General features: G+C 38.2%; 1 protein-coding gene and 1 long non-coding RNA gene across 4 annotated transcripts in view; both read left to right on the forward strand.

Annotated features, from left to right (window-relative positions):
- The first annotated feature begins 1,535 nt into the window (after window positions 1–1,535).
- LOC108946600 (uncharacterized) lies at window positions 1,536–2,214 on the forward strand. Its single transcript, XR_011409362.1, has 3 exons — window positions 1,536–1,574; window positions 1,893–1,982; window positions 2,057–2,214. It is a non-coding gene; the product is annotated as an uncharacterized lncRNA (long non-coding RNA).
- A 3,458-nt stretch (window positions 2,215–5,672) lies between these two features.
- Window positions 5,673–18,967, forward strand: part of LOC104104755 (non-specific phospholipase C1) — a 33,562-nt gene continuing 20,267 nt past the window's right edge. Inside the window, exons 1-3 of one of the 3 annotated variants that reach the window (XR_011409836.1) lie at window positions 5,673–7,114; window positions 7,602–7,778; window positions 9,130–9,469. Coding sequence is in view for 2 of the 3 variants with exons in the window: in XM_070181674.1 (XP_070037775.1) it covers window positions 5,989–7,114; window positions 7,602–7,778; window positions 9,130–9,449 (1,623 nt within the window). In the remaining variant the exon portion in view is untranslated. Of the gene's footprint in view, window positions 7,115–7,601; window positions 7,779–9,129; window positions 9,596–18,967 lie in introns of those variants that run through there. The other 2 variants (XM_070181674.1, XM_009612908.4) reach the window with 2 other exon arrangements.

Here is an 18,967-nt window from a genome sequence, read left to right on the forward strand (position 1 = left end):
GCAGAAGTGGAGCCTTGAACGCAAAAGCGAAGGCTAGAGTTTAAGTGAATTTCCTGCATCAGCGAGGGATTTTTCGCAGATTCAGCGTCGCAGATGCAACATTTGCACCGCAGAAGTGGAATCACTAGGCAGTGTCTCTTTTAATCGAGGGTTTGGCCTCATTTATCATATTTTGAGATTGGAATCTCGGATTTGGGCGATGTTTGAGGCGATTTTTACCACTTTGATTGGGGGTAAGTGTTCTTGACTTAGATTTGGTTTTATTCCATGATTCTATCATTGATTTTGGTCATTGGTTGGTGAATCTAAGAGGGAAAAATTGAGGGTTTTGGCAAAACCTTTCTAAAGTGGAAAATCGAGATTTGAACCCCGATTTGAAGTTGGTTTTGGATTAAACTTATATATTTGGACTCGTATTCGAATGCGTGTTCGGAATTTATGAATTTTGTCGGGTTCCGGGAGGCGGGTCCGAGTTGACCTTTTGGTTGACTTTGTGCAATTGATTAAAGATTCAATATTTATTATTTGGGTTCACTTCCTATGGCTTTATTTAACGTTATTGAGTTGTATTTGACTAGATTCGCTCGTTTGGAGGTCGATTTGAGAGGAAAGGCTATTTTTGGAGATTAGAGGCTGCCAGGTGGAGGTAAGGCTCTTGGCTAACCTTGTTAAGAGGGAAATCCCTAGGATTTGACTTGTTTGCTATGAGTTTTACGGTATTGGGAGTAGTGTATATACGTGGTGGAGAACATATACGCATTTACCGAGTTTATTTCATGATTCTGGGTAGAAATTCGAATATTTCATGCTTTGTTTGATTATGTGCTCATTTGATTCATTTATTTATTTGTCTTATGTGACTACGTTTGCTCTCTTATTCATGTTAGAAATCATGACTAGGCTTATGATTAATTGTGAAGGCATAGGAACTTATTCTTGAGTTTGGTGGATTTTGTGAGGGTATGGAGTAGTTATTATCATCATCATCATCATCATCATCATCATCATTATTATTATTATTATTATTATTATTATTATTATTATTATTATTATTATTATTTTTATTATTATTATTATTATTATTATTATTATTATTATTTTGTGAACATGTTCAATCTTTTATACATGATGTTATCTTATAAATGTTGGCTTTTATTTTTTTAGAAAAAGTTCTCTATCCCAAAACATGGAGAAGCGTGGATCTTAAAGTCACTAGAAAAGAAATGAAAAGATTACAAGTGCGATTTAAAAGGTCAATATACGCGAAAATATAAGATTAAAGACGCTTTGCTAAAAAATAGATCAAGTCGCATACCGAGGGATCAATGGAGTGGTCTTATTTTTTATTATTTTTCTGATAAAGTTAAGGTATCAACCGTGAAAATTCTCCTAGTATGCTCATTTTCATAGCATTTTGATTTTAGTTATTCTCAAATTTTATTTCAAATTTATAATATATCATTTTAATATTTCAATGACAGAGACATACCTGAGCAAATAGAAATAATAGGGCCAAGCAAAAGAGGCCTCACACAGGAGGATCCAAAAGTATTGATACATTGATGAATGAGCAGGTAAACCTGTGAAATTACAAACTATAATATTTTAAACCTTTTTTATCACGCATGTCTAATATCATTTTTAGTGTATTAGGCTGTAAATGGATGGATTCTACACGAGCAAATTTTTTTATATTAACTCATAAAAACGTAAGAATGGTAAACCACTAGATGATGATTCTGCCAAGACAATCGTAAGATTTATTCTTTCTTTTATTTTATAAATTGGGAAACATTTAGAACATGAGAAACATGTTTCTTCATTCATTCAAAGATATTAGGTATTCCTGTTCATAAATTCCAAAATGGATTTATTGTGTATTCTATGGTCAGGAAATGATAAATGAAAGGATGAGCAATAGTGAGAGATCTACTAAGCAACCTCCTCGTAGTGTTGCTTGGGAAGGCGATGTGTATTCTCAGGTGCTGGGGTAGTAGGTCTTCCTTAGAAAATATTATTACAGATGATTCGTCTAATGAGGTTATACAAAGGTTAGAACAGGAGATGATCGAGTTAAAGGAGAAATAAAATGAAGAAATGAATATGATGAAACAAAATCAAGAGAAGATGCAATCAGAATTACTCCAAATGAGACAATTCATGCGCAAATATGCTCCTAATGCATCTATGCTTCAAAGTAGCAATGGCACCTCAGGTAAATATGTGTAATATGATTTATAAAAAAATAGTAGTGGTTATGATTTCATTGACTACACAAAGGTGAAAGTTGATATATGTGTGTTAGTGCGGTCTTCTTTGAGTTTTGAGATTTTGTGTTGACTCTTGACAAAAATAGCTCTGTGATCTTCCTAAGACATTCAGTAAAGTCCTTCACCAACTTCTGCACTGCATCTACACATTAATCATCATATTACTGTTTCTACCGATCATCTATACTTTTTGGTTTTAAGGCTCTTCAAAACGGAACAGGGTGTTAGATTAGTGCTTTACTGTTGGGTTGTCAGAAGGAAATACAACAACAACAACAACAACAACAACAACAACAATCCAGTATAATCTCATTAGTAGGGTCTGAGGAGGGTAGTGTGTACGCAGACCTTACCTCTACCCTGGGGTAGAGAGGCTGTTTCCAATAGACCCTCGGCATCCTTCCCTCCAAGAACTCCCACCTTGCTCTTGGGCTGACTCGAACTCACAACCTCTTGGTTGGAAGTGGAGGGCGCTTACCATCAGAGCAACCCACAATAATTGGATATATATATATATATATATATATATATATATATATATATGATGATGTTGTTCCAATCTTGTTTATCAATGGAGCGACTATATTTTCTCGTTTCCCTTTTAACGTAAAGTTCCTTGGTTTTAGAGTTCTTTTTAAAAAAAGCTTGTGATGAAAACAAATTTGGTTATGCAGTTGTAGATGTTTCTGTCTTTGTGTTTGTCAATTATTTGAATAGTTAAAGAGATTGGAAAAATTGGGTATTCTTGAAGTTGTCATAGTAGTTAATCATATTAGAATTTGTCTAAATTTTCATTCTGCTTGTTACTTTTCAAAAAAAAATATTCATTCTTATTGAAGTTCGAGTCTTTATGCAAAAGAGAGGATTTCAAAAGTTTGATTCGGTGGAGTGGTAAAAGTCGGAGATTCCAAATGCGGAAGGATACTTTTTTCAATTGTATTGCTTATGTTGAACTGTAGTACGCGTGACAAAGATACTGTCTTGTCACTCATCTATGAGGAGTTGGAAAGAATCCCGCTTACGATGGTCAATTACATTTTGATCTGTCTTATTAAAATATTTATTCCCTGACAGTTATTTAGTCGAACATTTTACCTCTAATCCTATCTGATGAAAGATAAGCATTAACCAATGGCTAGATATTCTGTAGAGTTTAATTGGGCATAACAATAGTCAAGAAATGCGATATTCGATAATTTAGCGGGTGTAAGATATCAAAAAGATGAATAGTTGCGAATTGCATATATAATGACGTTATATTCGTTTGGATTACGTATATAATGACGTTAGCTATTTAGTTTAAACAATATAAGTTTATTTTTTAAGTTACCATGACATTAATATTTTTTATTAGTACTTTCTTTTGTTTGTTAAGATTTAATGAGATATATTATGTTTTTTTTGAATTAATATTAATATATTTATTTGGGTCATATTCTGAACTAATATAGTAACTATTATTAATGGTGGCTAAACTATTGCTATTACCCGCTTGTGACTTTTTGCGCTAATTTAGTTGGATATAGCAGCTATAAAAATGAACGATAAAAGGCAAATTAAGATATCTTCTCAAGGGATATTACAGCCGTTATAATTGCTGGAAAATAATCGTCGTTAAAAATATTGACTTTTAGCGGCAATTTAGTTAGACATATTAGCCATTAAAATGGACGCTAAAAGGAAAAATTAAGATGTTTTCAGAACGGATACTATGGCCATTTTAATTGCCACAAAATATTGGCCGTTAAAGATGCGAACTTTTAGCGGCAATTATTTTGAATTTAGCGGCTATAAAAATGGATGCTAAAGGAGTATAGTTAGCCATTTTGGATTGGATTTAGTAGCCATTATAATTGTCGCAAATAATTACCGTTAAAGATAATAATTTTTAGCGGCAATAAACCATACATTTTACCGGTTTTGTTAGAAAGGCCGCTAAAGGCTTTGCCGACCTCGGCTTCGGCGGCAAAAAACTAATGGTCGGTAAAAGATACAGCGGCTATTGTTATTGCTGGTAAAGCCGTTTTGTATTGTCGCTAAAGCCCCTTTTTATTGTAGTGCATGAGCACATATCCGTATGATATTAATTAAGTCCTCGTGAACCCTTTATCTATAATTCGTGAGCATATACATGCATTTAAAATAATAAATACATGGTTCAGACTGAGAATTTTGGCATGAAGGGTAAGCGTGCGGCTAAGATACAATTATGGCACATTGGACTTGATGATCAGACATTGACTTATGAGGGATGCTATTATTTCCCTCTTGCGCTTGTATTTGGATTCGTTCCTCCGAAGTCATGTGATAACCCATGTTACTTTGGGCCCTGTGAGTGTGGTTGGTACATGAATTTTGTACCAGGACGATATATGGATTCTGTATCGGGTTATGTGATGCATGGATTGTGTATCGGGGTACATGAATCTTGTATCGGTTGAGCATGCATTATTATTATTATTATTGACTCGTTTTGAGGTATTTATCTCATTGTAAATTGTTACTTGATATCCTTATATTTCAATTGGAAGTCCCGACTCCATTATTTGAACATGTCATCTTTTATTATTATAGCTGAGCAGCGATAGGTTTAATTTGTGCTAGAAATGTATGCTTATCCGTTGATATTTTTGACTCTTGTCTCTCATGATATTACTTATTGTTCAGTTATCAAATTCTGCTATTATATTTGTGTGGTAAGTATTCGGAAGCATCTAGCCTCGCTACTACTTCTTTGATAGACTGGGTTAGGAGATCTTATGGAGACTTAAGGTAAGTTGCACTTTATGGATCTATTTCACATGTTTCTGTTTCTTTTTTGTATTTCTATCTATTGTATTTCAGACAGCTTGACATGGATACAGACTTTGTTTTCTTTCCGTATTTGCTTGTACACTAGTGGTACCTAGTCTTGAGAGCGTATTGTATTGGCCGTGTTTAGGCATTGCTTGTGCTATTATCATATATTATCACTATTTTGAGACTATTTCCATCGTTTATTGCTATATATCTCTGTTAAATAATAAAATGGACTTTATTTGTTATTTTTGGCTTGACTTGCTTAGCAAGTTCGGCTAGGCGCCATCAAGGGATTGAGGTAGGATTTTGGATCGTGATAATTTATTGAGACAAATATATTTAAAATATAGTTCAAATTATTTTATTGAATATACATCCAATAAATTTTACATGGGTACAATTGTCTATTTATATGTTTTCTTTAAATCCACATTGAATCCTTAATTAGTCACGTAGGGAAAGATTTAACAACTTCGAATTCAGTGATTCTCTCATATTGATTCTCTCTTCCCTGTTTACTGTAAAGAAGATATTCTTTCTTTAACCTGCATCCTCTTCAATTTTCTTAAAAATCTGAAAAAAGCCAAGCAAAAGGGGGGAAAAGAGGGACGAAGAAGAATTGGTTGAAAAATGAGGGAAAACAAAAACAAAAACAAAAGAGATACTGCCAAATTTCAGAAAGGATATAACTTGGCTAAGATAAAAGTAGTAGTGTGTCAAACAAAACTTTTTGTAAACCCACTATCAAATGATAGCAAATAATTCTCACAGGATATGCCATTTCCGTCAACATTACTACATACTTATTATAATATGTTTTGACAATTCAGCTTGACTTTTCTTGCTGAAGCGGCACATATCCATTATTCATTATCATCCTTACCTGCCGTCGCCGGATTTTAAGATCGCCGGAACGGAAATGGGTCGTCGAAAAATGCTTTTCCCGGCGACCCGCTTCACTTTATTCTTCTTAGTTTACCTGATTTTATCCCCTTCCCTTTCCTCTTCCTTCCCCTTTCACAAGCGCAAGCATCACAAAATCGATGGACCCATCAAGACCCTTGTCGTTCTGGTCATGGAAAACCGCTCCTTTGATCACATCCTAGGTTGGCTTCACAAGGCCCGACCCGATATCGACGGCCTGAACGGCTCCGAGTTTAACCTGGTCAATGCGTCCGACCCTTCTTCCCCGAAAATCTTTGTCTCCGATGATGCTGTCTTCGTTGACTCCGACCCGGGTCACTCCATTCAAGCTATTCGAGAGCAGATATTCGGGTCCAATGATTCCTCCGCTAACCCGGCTCCCATGAACGGGTTCGTGCAGCAGGCTCTCAATATGGGCGTCCATGATATGGAGCAAACCGTGATGAGCGGGTTTAAACCGGAGTTGTTACCGGTTTACAGGGAGTTAGCGAACGAGTTCGGGGTGTTCGACCGGTGGTTCGCGTCGGTTCCGGCTTCCACTCAGCCAAACCGGTTTTATGTTCACTCGGCAACTTCTCACGGAGCTTCCAGCAATGTCCGCAGAGATTTAATCCATGGGTTCCCTCAAAAGACCATCTTCGATTCTTTAGACGAAAATGGCCTCTCTTTTGGAATTTATTACCAAAACATCCCAGCTACGTTTTTTTTCAAGTCACTGAGAAAACTCAAACACATTTTTAAGTTTCATGATTATGCATTGAAGTTCAAACTCCACGCTAAACTTGGGAAACTACCAAATTACGTGGTGATTGAGCAGAGATACTTTGATATTAAACTTGACCCGGCTAATGATGACCATCCATCCCACGATGTAGCACTTGGACAGAAATTTGTGAAGGAGGTTTATGAGACTCTGAGGGCGAGTCCACAGTGGAAAGAAATGGCACTGTTGATTACGTATGATGAACATGGCGGGTTCTTTGATCATGTACCCACTCCGGTATCTGGGGTGCCTAATCCTGATGGGATTATAGGGCCTCCTCCATATTACTTCAGATTTGACCGCTTGGGTGTGCGTGTCCCTTCTTTCTTGATTTCCCCATGGATTGACAAAGGCACTGGTGAGTCGCTTGATATTGACTAATTACTTGTATTTCATTTCATTATCATTTAACTGTTTAAGGTACTTTTGTGGTTGATATTTACTACTTAGCATTTTATAAGGAGAAATATATGTGGTAGAGCTGGTGATAGGAATAGGATTCAGTGGGGTTGTTGCGTTTTTAGGATTCTTTGAGATGAAAAGTTTGTAAATTAACTAGGAAATCTTTCTAGTCGTGGTATTGCTATATGTGTGCAGTTGAAGCTTATGAGTTATAACCATGTTGAACACGAAAGAGGTGCCATTACAACTTTACAAGAATATCTTGCACTAATGTATCCTGTTGAAATTAAATCAACGGTACATTAGATGGTAACGTCAAGTAACCTATATGCTTGGAATATATTCTTCTATGATAAGAAACTGGCGCATATATAATTTGCTTTTTTTGGTAAAGGTGGATCAGAAGTATGTTTAACCTTACCTTATCAATATGTTTGATGCAGTGATCCATGAAACAAATGGTCCAACCCCATCTTCACAATTTGAGCACTCTTCCATACCAGCAACTGTGAAAAAACTTTTTAATCTGAAGTCGAGTTTCTTAACCAAACGAGATGCATGGGCTGGGAGCTTTGAGAACTATTTCCACCTGCGTAAGACTCCCCGTGATGATTGTCCAGGTACAACTTCATCAAACCATGAACAATTATTTAGCGTATTGCCCAATTACTACATGCTTAATACTGAAAATACTATGTTCATACAGACTGACTAATAGTCACTTAGACTGGAAAGTAAAGAGTTCCATGGAATATATATGGTTGTTTTTTAGATGTTAAATACTTTAGGAAACACTATACAGTAAAAATATATCTGCTAAAATTCTTCAAAAGCACATATGGTGAAGACTCTATTACTAAACGTTTATTCGTACTTTTAACGCGTTATGACTACTATTACTAGTAAAAGCTGCTTCTTTCCTCAAACGAGTTATGATGCTTAGCAAACACAATTTTTTTTTCTTCTGGATAAGCTGCTTTACACTTCCTTATGGAACACTATGGGCTCCCGCGTGAACTCGTTTTCCCGACTTCAAGAGGGTGTTCTTTTAAGCTTTTTCCCACTTTAGCTACCGCAGGAGTTGTAGTTCTCTTTCATCATTTAAAGCAATGGGGTGTTTTCCATCTCTGGTATTGGTGAAAGCTGCAGTTATCCTTTATTCTGGTGTGTGATATGATAAAACTGATTTGATCTTTTATAGCTTTTAGAATGTCGGAGGAAGAAGAATGGGGTGCTTTATCTTTGATAATTTGTGAAAATTGCTTCAATGCGAGCTTGAGTTCTTGATAGAACAGATGGGATCTCTGATATAACCATCAGTTTGGATGAATTGAGTGGACCTATGATTTATACTTGTGTGGAGTTGCGTGAATAAAAACTTAATTGATGGTTAGAAAATTTGTTTAATTATTTTAGGTTTGACAAGAGTGGGTTGCTCTAGTGGTAAGCACCCTCCACTTCCAACCAAGAGGTTGTGAGTTCGAGTCACCCCAAGAGCAAGGTGGGGAGTTCTTGGAGGGAGGGAGCCGAGGGTCTATCGGAAACAGCCTCTCTACCTAGGTCTGCGTACACACTACCCTCCCCAAACTCCACTAATGGGATTATACTGAGTTGTTGTTGTTGTTGTTGTATTTTAGGTTTGCAACACACTCCTGCACATGCAAGCCTAATTCTGTTGGCTAGGCCAAGTACATAGGGAAATATTTATAGTGATGACAGGCGGTTTGAAACTCGAAATGAGGACTCGTGCTTGCTCTAATACTATGTTGTAATATGTGAACCTTCATTGACAAACTTTAACGGTTACAAGGGGAATTGTTTTCGTTATTTATTATATGTTTGCAATAACTTAATATGCATTTTTATTATCTTTGGCCATTAGGAGTCTCCTAATTCTTCAAATAAAACAAGAGCCTTATCACCCATTTACCGGCTAATCATAATCATTTGATCCGTATGATGTCTGAGCAGAGAAACTTCCCGAGGTGAAGACAAATCTAAGACCATGGGGACCAAGAGAAGATGTAAAACTCTCTGAATTTCAAATAGAAATGATCCAGCTTGCTTCACAGCTTAATGGTGATCATGTGCTCAAAAGCTACCCTGATATTGGACGGAACATGAATGTTGGTGAAGCTAATCGATACGTAGAGGATGCAGTCAATAGGTTCTTGGAAGCTGGACGGGCTGCTCTAAGAGCTGGAGCAAATGAGTCTGCCATTGTTACAATGAAACCAGCCCTCACTAGCCGAGCATCAGAGGGAGGATTCAACAAGTGCCTGGAAGCCTAATAATTTGGTTTATGGGTCTTGTAAGTACTGCCCTATTATATATGTGTATATATATTATGTTGCATGTAATCCACGTTCCTGCATAACGAACAACACTTGCCATCAATTGTCCTTCTAATGATAAATAAATTATATTATACTCTTGAGGAGTAATGCTCGTTAAAAAAAATTAGGAAAGCTTTTTCTTTGTAAGTGTTGAACCGGTTATTGTAATCACTTTTAAGTATAGAAGAATTAACCCAAATAGCCGCCCACCCAATAACCTTAAACTAAAAATAGTCGGTGAAGGTATAATATATGTATTGTATGTGTATAATTGTGTACAATTAATGTATAATCTATGTATATGGCTAGAAAAAGTAAACAATTAATATGACCGACTATTTTGTGTAAAGATCACTTTAGTAAACTCATTTTAGAGCCCGTTTGGCCAAGCTGTCAAAAACTGCTTATTTTGAAAAGTATTTTTTTCATAAGTGTTTTTTCCAAAAGTACTTTTGAAAAAAATAGTTTGTGTTTCGCCAATTCATTTAAGAAGTACTTTTTGCAATATTTGGTAAACAAATTATTTTTGGCCAATCTTTCTAAAAAGTATTTTTAATGTCAAATTACCAAAAAGGATAGTACCAAGTGTAAGCATTTAAATTTTATTGGATTTAAATCCAATAAAATAATTTGGACTATATATTAAATATATTAGTTCAAATAAATATTATGGGCTGATATAATTGGATCAATTACTCAAGTCCAATATATATGGATTAAATAAATAAGTCTTAATCCATTGGGCTAGCCCATTTAATTGGGCTAAAGTGATGAGCCCACTTCATTAAGTCCAAGATGTCATCTTCCTACAGGCCTAGTTTGGTGCCATATGATGTGGCACGCCAAGTCAAGCGAAAAAGTCAATAAGATCATGCCACGTGTCAAAATGACAAAGCATGCCAAGTCACATTAAAAGGCGAATGAAATCGCGCCACGTGTGCAAGTAACATGTTCTGGCCAATCAAATGCGGCCTTGTCACACTTCAATTTGATTGGCCGGAAAGAGTTTGTTCTTTTCATAACTCTCCCCTCCTACAACTATAAATAGGGGTTTTCATAACCCAGAAAAGACACCAGAAGTTATAACAATATGCAAGAGAAAGCTCGTGGATCAAATGCTGCAAATTTCTTTACAAGTTTCAAGCTTCAAGCAATCAAGTTCAAGTTCAAGAAATCAAGTTCAAGCTCAAGAATGAAGAACAAATCAAGATTCGAGTAGTACAGGTTCAAATCAAAGTTCGTTCTAGTGAATTCAAGATCATCATTTGTGGCAACAACTACATATTCAAGATCAAGCTCAAAAGCCCTTGGATTTATTTACTATTGGAAAGAAGAATCAAATGATTCATAGAGATTGTACACTCATATTATTTGAAATCAAATACTACGATTGTGGCAATATTTTTTGATCTCGATTATTTTCTTGACGCAAATTTATTGTCTACAAATTCTGGCACGCCAGTGGGACAATCTCTACATCTCATCTCAACTTTTCAATCACCAAAGTTCAAGAACATCGAAATGGCTTCAATGAAAACCAACACCAGATCAACATCCACCAAGGCTGCTAATTCCAGGTTCTACGCTGATGTGGAAAGCATTCTCGATGTTACCTTTGGAAGCTTTGGACCATTTACAAGGAGCAAAGCAAGCTCTTTAGGACAACAAGCACTACAAGTGTCGTCCGCATCAACCTCTGTTTTCGGATTTTCATCCTCAAAAGGAGCAAGATCTTCCACGAACACACCTGAAGGAGGAAGCAATGTTGCTGAAAAGATTAAGAAAACTCTTGCTCTGCTTGACCTCTCCGGATCCAAGAACTCTGCTGTGAAGGAAGATGATGATATTTCCAGTGATGGATCCTCTCCACTTACACCGCATAGCGTGAGCCTATCGAGAATCAATCTGTGTGATAATCCATGCTACTCTCCATCGTCCACAATAATCATGCAAGCCATAGTGACAAACGCTTCATCTGTCGAGGAGCAGTTGGCAAACTTGACGGAAGCAATCTCTGGATTGACCAAGTGCATGCAAAATCAAGATGTTAGAATTGACAAGCTAACGGTCATGATGGGAATCTTGATGGAAGAAGAATCCACCCATGCACTTGGCAAGCTCCCAGAAGTTCCAGAGAGTGATTCTCCCCAAGACATGTAGCATCCGCTAAGGCTATCCCTATCTCATCTGAAGGGATGATTCCAATCGATCAACTGAAGGAGTTCATTGAAGGAACTATTAAAAATAAGTATGAAGTTGTTGCCAAGTCTTCTCTTACATACGCAAAGCCGTATACTGCAAGGATCGATATGTTGAAGATGCATGTTGGCTATCAACCTCCAAAGTTTCAACAGTTTGATGGTAAAGGTAATCCAAAACAACATGTGGCGCACTTCATTGAGACGTGCAACAATGCTGGGACTTATGGAGATTACCTTGTCAAGCAATTTGTCCGCTCGCTAAAAGGAAATGCTTTTGACTGGTACATAGACCTCGAGGTTGGATCTATCGATAGCTGGGATCAACTAGAGCAAGAGTTCCTCAATTGCTTTTATAGCACGAGACGTACTGTGAGTATGATAGAACTTACAAATACTTGTTAACGAAATGGTGAACCAGTTATCGACTTTATCAATCGTTGGAGAAATGCAAGCCTCAACTGCAAAGAGAGGCTTAGTGAAGCTTCTGGCATAGAGATATGCATCCAAGGTATGCATTGGGGACTCCGCTACATCTTGTAAGGTATCAAGCTTAACACATTTGAAGAACTTGCGACTCGTGCCCATGACATAGAGTTAAGCATGGCCTCCGCCGGAAACGAAAGGCTGCCTATCTATGAGCCTCGCAAAGGGAACGATAAGCAAGAAGTCAGGAAATGGAGCAAGTTTGCACCTAAGTCTGAAAACAAAGAAGCTATGAATGTCAACACATCACCTGTGAAGTTCACAATGAAGGTGAGCAAGAAGCAGAGTACGAAATCCACTTCTTTTCAAGATAAACCAACTGGGAAGTTGACTCTAAAAGAAATGCAAGAGAAGGAGTACCCATTTCTGGATTCTAATGTGCCAGCAATTTTTGAAGAACTCCTCGAGTTAAATCTCATTGGGCTTCCGGAGATGAAGCGGCCAAATGAAGCTGGTAAAACGAATGACCCAAATTACTGCAAATACCATCGACTTGTGAGCCACCCTCTAGAGAAGTGCTTTGTATTCAAGGACAAAGTTATGGATTTGGCTCGTGAAAAGAAGATCGTGCTTGAAGATGAGAAAGCAAGCACAAACCAAGTCTCTATCACCTTTGGCTCATTCAGTCCGGATGAATTATGTGGTTTTAAAGAAAGTAAAGATGAAGAATTACTGGAGAACAACAAAGTTGAAGTCGATCAACCTAATGATGATGAAGGTTGGACGTTGGTGACTCGTCGTAGGCGCCACAAAAGGAGCCCACGAAAAGAATCAATAGAACAACCAATAAGGAAGATGATGGTAAAAAGACCAAGGAAACAGAATCCAGTTAGGCGTTTGAAGAAAGCAAAAGTGGAGGTGCACCACCCTCAAAAGCCACGACATCCAGTGACCTTGTAGGATTTCTTGCCATGTTGGTTCCGCATGAAAATTTCCCGTGATGGTATTGAAGCCTTTTGTTGCAATGCTAATAAAGGGGAAGAAAAGAGTGATGACCTACCATCGGCACCATCTTCGGAAAAACTCATTGAGTCCATTCCTCAAGAAGTTAATGCTTGTGAGGAAAAAGTTACATTCACAAATCACGATCTTCTACTCGGTGACACTCCTCATAACCGCCCATTGTACCTAGTTGGCTATATGCGCGATGAAAAGGTAAATCGAATTTTGGTTGATGGAGGATGCTCAGTGAACATCTTGCCAATTCGCACTGTGAAAGAACTTGGTATTCCCATGAACGAACTCTTGGAAAGTCGTGTGATGATTCAAGGATTCAACCAAGGGGGCAAAGAGCCATAGGTGCGATCAGGTTGGGAATCACCATTGAAGATATGCAATCAAGTGTATGGTTGCATGTGATCGATGCAAAGACTTCATACAATGTCTTGCTTGGAAGGCCTTGGATACATGAGAATAAAGTAGTTCCATCTACCTACCATCAATGTTTAAAATACTACGAGGGTGAAGTCGAGAAGAAGATAGTTGCTGATGATGAGCCATTCACCGAGGCTGAGTCACACTTCGTCGATGCAAAGTTCTATTTGAAGAACCGCATTGTGAAGGAGCTAAAAGCTGAGCAAGAATGACGAGCCCACAACTAAAAAAGCTGAGGTGACTACTGGTAGAGCCAAAGCTGTTACTAAGGAGGTACATCCTAACTCGAATAAATGTTATAGATGGGATATTGCGTCTTATGGCAAGAAAGTAACTCATGCACTCCAATATGTCTCTAAAAGGAAGAAAGATGAAGGTGAATCATCTAATCTCCAAACTAACATGCTGAAGGAGTTAACTCTTCCGGTAAAACGAATTGAGGCAGTAAAGTTGTCCTCAAAGCCACTTGCAGGGTTTGTGGCCCAAAATCGTTTGCAGAATGTGGCACTCCCTACAAAGCGAACAGATGAAGGTTTTGATCCTAACGCTTACAGGATATTTGCAAAAGCTGGATACAATCCCAATGAGCCGTCAAAGTTAGGGAAGCTCCCATCAGAAGCTGCGACGAGGCAACCACGTGAAGGTTTGGGATATAAGTAACCGTCACCAGTGCGCATCTCCATAAGAAGGGTGAGCAGCAATTATATCACCGTAGAAGATGAATCTGCCGCTTCTAACAAGCCTTATGTCTTTGATCGACTTGGAAAATCAAATGTGAGGACTTCCGTGTTTGAGAGGTTGGGTCCATTAAAGAAAGGGAATAAGTTCCAGAGAAATTATCGAAATACAAGAACACCCGCTTCGCCCAAAATTCAGAAGATCTCTAAAGATTTCCAATGTTTGGTTCCTTCTAGAATGAGGCCACAAACAAAAGTCATGGTTTTGTGTAATGAGGTACTAAAGGTGAAGCCATACACTGTGGTCTACACTAAAGAACGTGATGAAGACGAAGAAAGTGTGGGTTCTTCGTATCATGTTACTGCACAAGGCGAGCACGGTGTTTAATCTCTAATGGAGGATGACGAGAAATTGGAGGATGTTTCACCGTGTTATCACATATCCTTCAACGATGGGGACCCTCAAGAAGATGAAGATGCAAAAGATGCTCCCCCGGAACTTGAAGAAGGGGTGAAGGCAACGATTGATGCCTTAAAAGAAGTTAACCTTCGCACAGATGAAGAACCAATTCTCACATACCTAAGTGCTTTACTAGCAATCGATGAAGCAAGCACTTATATCGAGTTACTCAAGAAGTTCAAGGATGTCTTTGCTTGGAGTTACAAAGAGATGCCTGGCTTGGACCCTAAAGTAGCAATCCATCACCTTGCAGTCAAGAATGATGCTCGTCCTGTTAAACAAGCTCAAAGGTGCTTTAGGCAAGACTTGGTTTCCTTGATTGAAACGAAGTTAACAAACTCATCGAAGCTGGCTTTATTTGTGAAGTTAAATACCCAACATGGGTTTCAAGTATTGTCCCTTACTTCTTGGCAGATCACCCTATACCTGATGATTGGGAGCTAACTGACGAACTAACTGATGAGGACGCAATGGTCATCGAAGTTCAACATCCATAGAAGATGTACTTTAATGGTGCTGCATATCGCGGAGGAGCTGGTGTAGTATTTGTCACTTCTTTATGTGAAGTTCTGTCCTACTCTTTTACGTTGATGCAACTCTGCTCTAACAACGTTGCTGAGTATCAAGCACTAATACTTGGGCTTGAAGTGGCTGTCGAAATGAAGCGGTTGCAATTGCAAGTCTTTGGTGACTCTCAGTTGGTGATCAACAAGCTTTTAGGTAGTTACGAGGTCAAGAAACCTGAACTACGCCCATATCATGATTATGCAAAAAAATTAATGGAGTGGGTCGGTGACGTGACTATTCAACATGTGCCAAGGAAAGAAAACAAGAAGGTTGATGCTTTATCTGTCCTGGCTTCATCGTTAATCCTGCCTGATCAAGCGTAAGTTACTGTCTGTCAAAAATGGGTAGTACCGCCGCCACATGAGGCTGAAGGTGAAGAAAATGAACTCAAGCATCTTGTCGCTGTTTCTGAAGCTGAGAAAAAAGAATGGCGACAACCCATTATCGACTAGTTAAGCTATGGGATACTTCCTGAAAATCCAAGGAGAAGGAATGAAATCCGTCGTTGTGCACTTCGCTTCCTTTACTACAAAGATACTCTATATAGAAGGTCATTCGAGGGAGTACTCTTGCGATGTTTAGGGGAAGAAAAGCACTCCAAGCTTTGCAAGAGGCACATTCTGGGGTATGTGGGTCACACCAGTCTGGATCAAAGCTCCACTTCCATATAAAAATGATGGGATATTATTGGCCAACGATGGTAAAAGATAGCTTGGAATACGCTCGAAGGTGCGAGGCTTGGAATACGCTCGAAGAAGGAAAATGTTGCAAGTTTCATCCGAGTAAACATTATCTATCACTTTGGCATTCCTCGTTACATAATAATGGATAATGGCAAGTCAGTCAACAATAGGTTGATAAACAAGATTTGTGAACTCTTTGGCTTCAAGTAACATAACTCTTCTATGTATAATGCTTCCGCCAATGGTCTAGCCGAGGCATTCAACAAGACTCTATGCAACTTGTTAAAGAAAGTCGTCTCCAAATCCAAACGGGATTGGCATGACTGTATGGAAGAAGCTCTGTGGGCATATAGGACAACTCACCGCACGCTAACACAAGAGACCCCTTATGCAATCGTTTATGGAGTCAAAGTCGTCTTGCCACTCGAGCATCAAATACCTTCATTACGGTTAGTTATTCAAGAAGAGATCACTGATGAAGAAAATGCTCGACTTTGATTAGCAGAGTTGGAGGCTCTTGATGAGAAGAGGTTGGAAGCTCAACAGAGTCTTGAATGTTATCAAGCTCGATTGTCTCGCGCCTTCAATAAAAGAGTTCGCCCAAGATCCTTTCAAGTAGGAGATCAAGTCCTTGCCATAAGAAGACCCATTATTACTTCCCATAAACCTGTAGGGAAGTTCACTTCAAAATAGGATGGGCCATATGTCGTGCAAGAAGCTTATTCAAGTGGGGCTTACAAGTTGGTTGATGCAGATGGCATGAGAATCAGCCCTATCAATGGCAAGTTTTTGAAGAAGTATTATCCTTGAAATTGCAACGCTCCTTGACGCATGAGCCTAAACTGCATGTTCCTACACTCCTGGCCCGCATGAGTCTAAACTGTGTACGGCCCAAAAAAAAAAGCTCGCTAGGTTAAAAACCTCGAAAGAGGCGACCTAGTCAAAAGTTAGGATATAAAAAAATAGAAAAATAAAAAACCCACCCATTCTGAACTACGGTATGACTTGATCTTCTTCATCGAGGTACGTAGGCAGCTTAGAGTTTCATTCTAAGTTTGGAACCCAAGTATCTCAAGAATGACGGACATAGATATGTATTTGTGATTTAGGTATAGTTACGACCGAATTTAGCACATCAACATACTCACAAAGAGTCCATCATATTTAATCAAGTTGTAATAAGCTGAAGCATGGTCTCCAGAGTTGATATTTGTGCTCATATTATAGGAACATGAGGCAAGAAAATCATAAAGTTCAACAAGGAACAAAGAATTATATAATCTACCCCAAGTATGGATAACCTTGGAACATGCACATATGCTCGTTACCTCGCATATGCATCACCCTCGCATGTAGCAAATAATATCATTTTATTAGGAAAAATCCCTCCAACAAAGCTACACAAGACACTTACCTCATTCGGGCTAGTCCAAAGCTCCAAAATCGCATTTCCCATAGGAAGTAATCCCAATCAATAAAGCCTCAATCTTTGAGGAATTCCCCATAAGCCAACTCTGGGCCTGCGGGTCCAAATCCCGTAACCCGTAACCTGTCGACTCCTAATATGATTAGATTCAAAAATCGAGTCCAAATCGGTACTCAAATCCTCAAAATACAGTTTCTTAAAGTGTAGTAAAAAATCCCAAATTTCACGTTGAAAATCCATGTTTTTTGTGTAGAAATCCATGTAGATTCTTGAAATATAATCACAAATAGGTACAAATCACTTATCATATTTCCTTGTATGACCAAGAACAATCACCCCTCACCAAGTCTAGGTTCAAATTATGAAAGAATGAGCTAAAATCCCAAAATTTTAACTCTTAACCCAGTTGCAGATGTCGCATTTGCGATAAAAAATTCGCAGTTGCGTATGTTCGCAATTGCGACCAAAGGTTTGCAATTGTGGAACTAGCAATTGCGACCATAAGTTCGCAAATGCGGAGTTCGCAATTACGTCCAAAAGTTTGCAATTGTGAAGTATCAGCACCAGCAATCCCAAACTCCACCAAAATGATCCAATACCAACCCAAAACTCATCCGGAACCTCCCGGATATAAACCATATATGTATTTCAATCATAAAATACTCTACAAACCTCCTCGCGCACTCAAAACACCGAAAAGAAGTCATCTTGACTCGATATAAACCATGGTCAAATTCCAAATCCTTAACTTGTCTCTCAACCAATGACCTAAAACATACCCGTGCCCCTCGGGACCCCGTCCAATCATACCAAGAAGTAAAAATATCTTATTATAAATTGTCCAAAGTCTCAAACATGAATAACAACATCAAAACCAAAAATCTAAGATCGAATCCGTCTCTTAACTTTCAAACATTCAAACTTTGCCGAATGCATCTGAATCACACTTAGGCATTCCGGTTGACAACCAAACTTTGCACACAAGTTCCAATCAACCAAATTAACCTATTCAAAATCTCGGGACACCATTCAAAGCCCGGTAACACCAAAGTTAACTCCTTGTCAAACTTATAAACTCTCCAAACCTTCAAATTGCCAACTTTCAGCAAATAGAGCCAAAACCTTCTAGGAACCTCCAAATCCAAATCCGGACATACGAACAAGTCCAAAATTACCATACAAACCTATTTCAACCCTCAAATCTTGATTATGAGGTTGTTTGCTCAAAATGCAAACCTTGGTCAACTCTTCCAACTTAAGCTTCCAAATTGAGAATTACTTTATCAAATCAATCCCGAACTTCCCAAAAATAAAAACCAACCATACATGCATGTCATATTACATCATATGAAGCTACACAAAGTTTCAAACCACCAAACGGAATGCTAAAGCTCAAAATGACCAGTTGGGTCGTTATATTCTCTCCCACTTAAACATACGTTCATCCTCAAACGTGCCAAGAGTCGTTCAAAAGATGCCAAATCACTGTATAAGCTTGTCATACATATACCCACGGGTGATGTCATGTCACCTTAATCTATTTAAGTTTATTAACACAATCTGACTAAAGATTCTTCCTCCGACCTTAGTCCACAAGCCTTA

The sequence above is a fragment of the Nicotiana tomentosiformis genome, chromosome 7 (genome assembly GCF_000390325.3).
Source record: "Nicotiana tomentosiformis chromosome 7, ASM39032v3, whole genome shotgun sequence".
NCBI classification, from domain to species: Eukaryota; Viridiplantae; Streptophyta; class Magnoliopsida; order Solanales; family Solanaceae; genus Nicotiana; species Nicotiana tomentosiformis.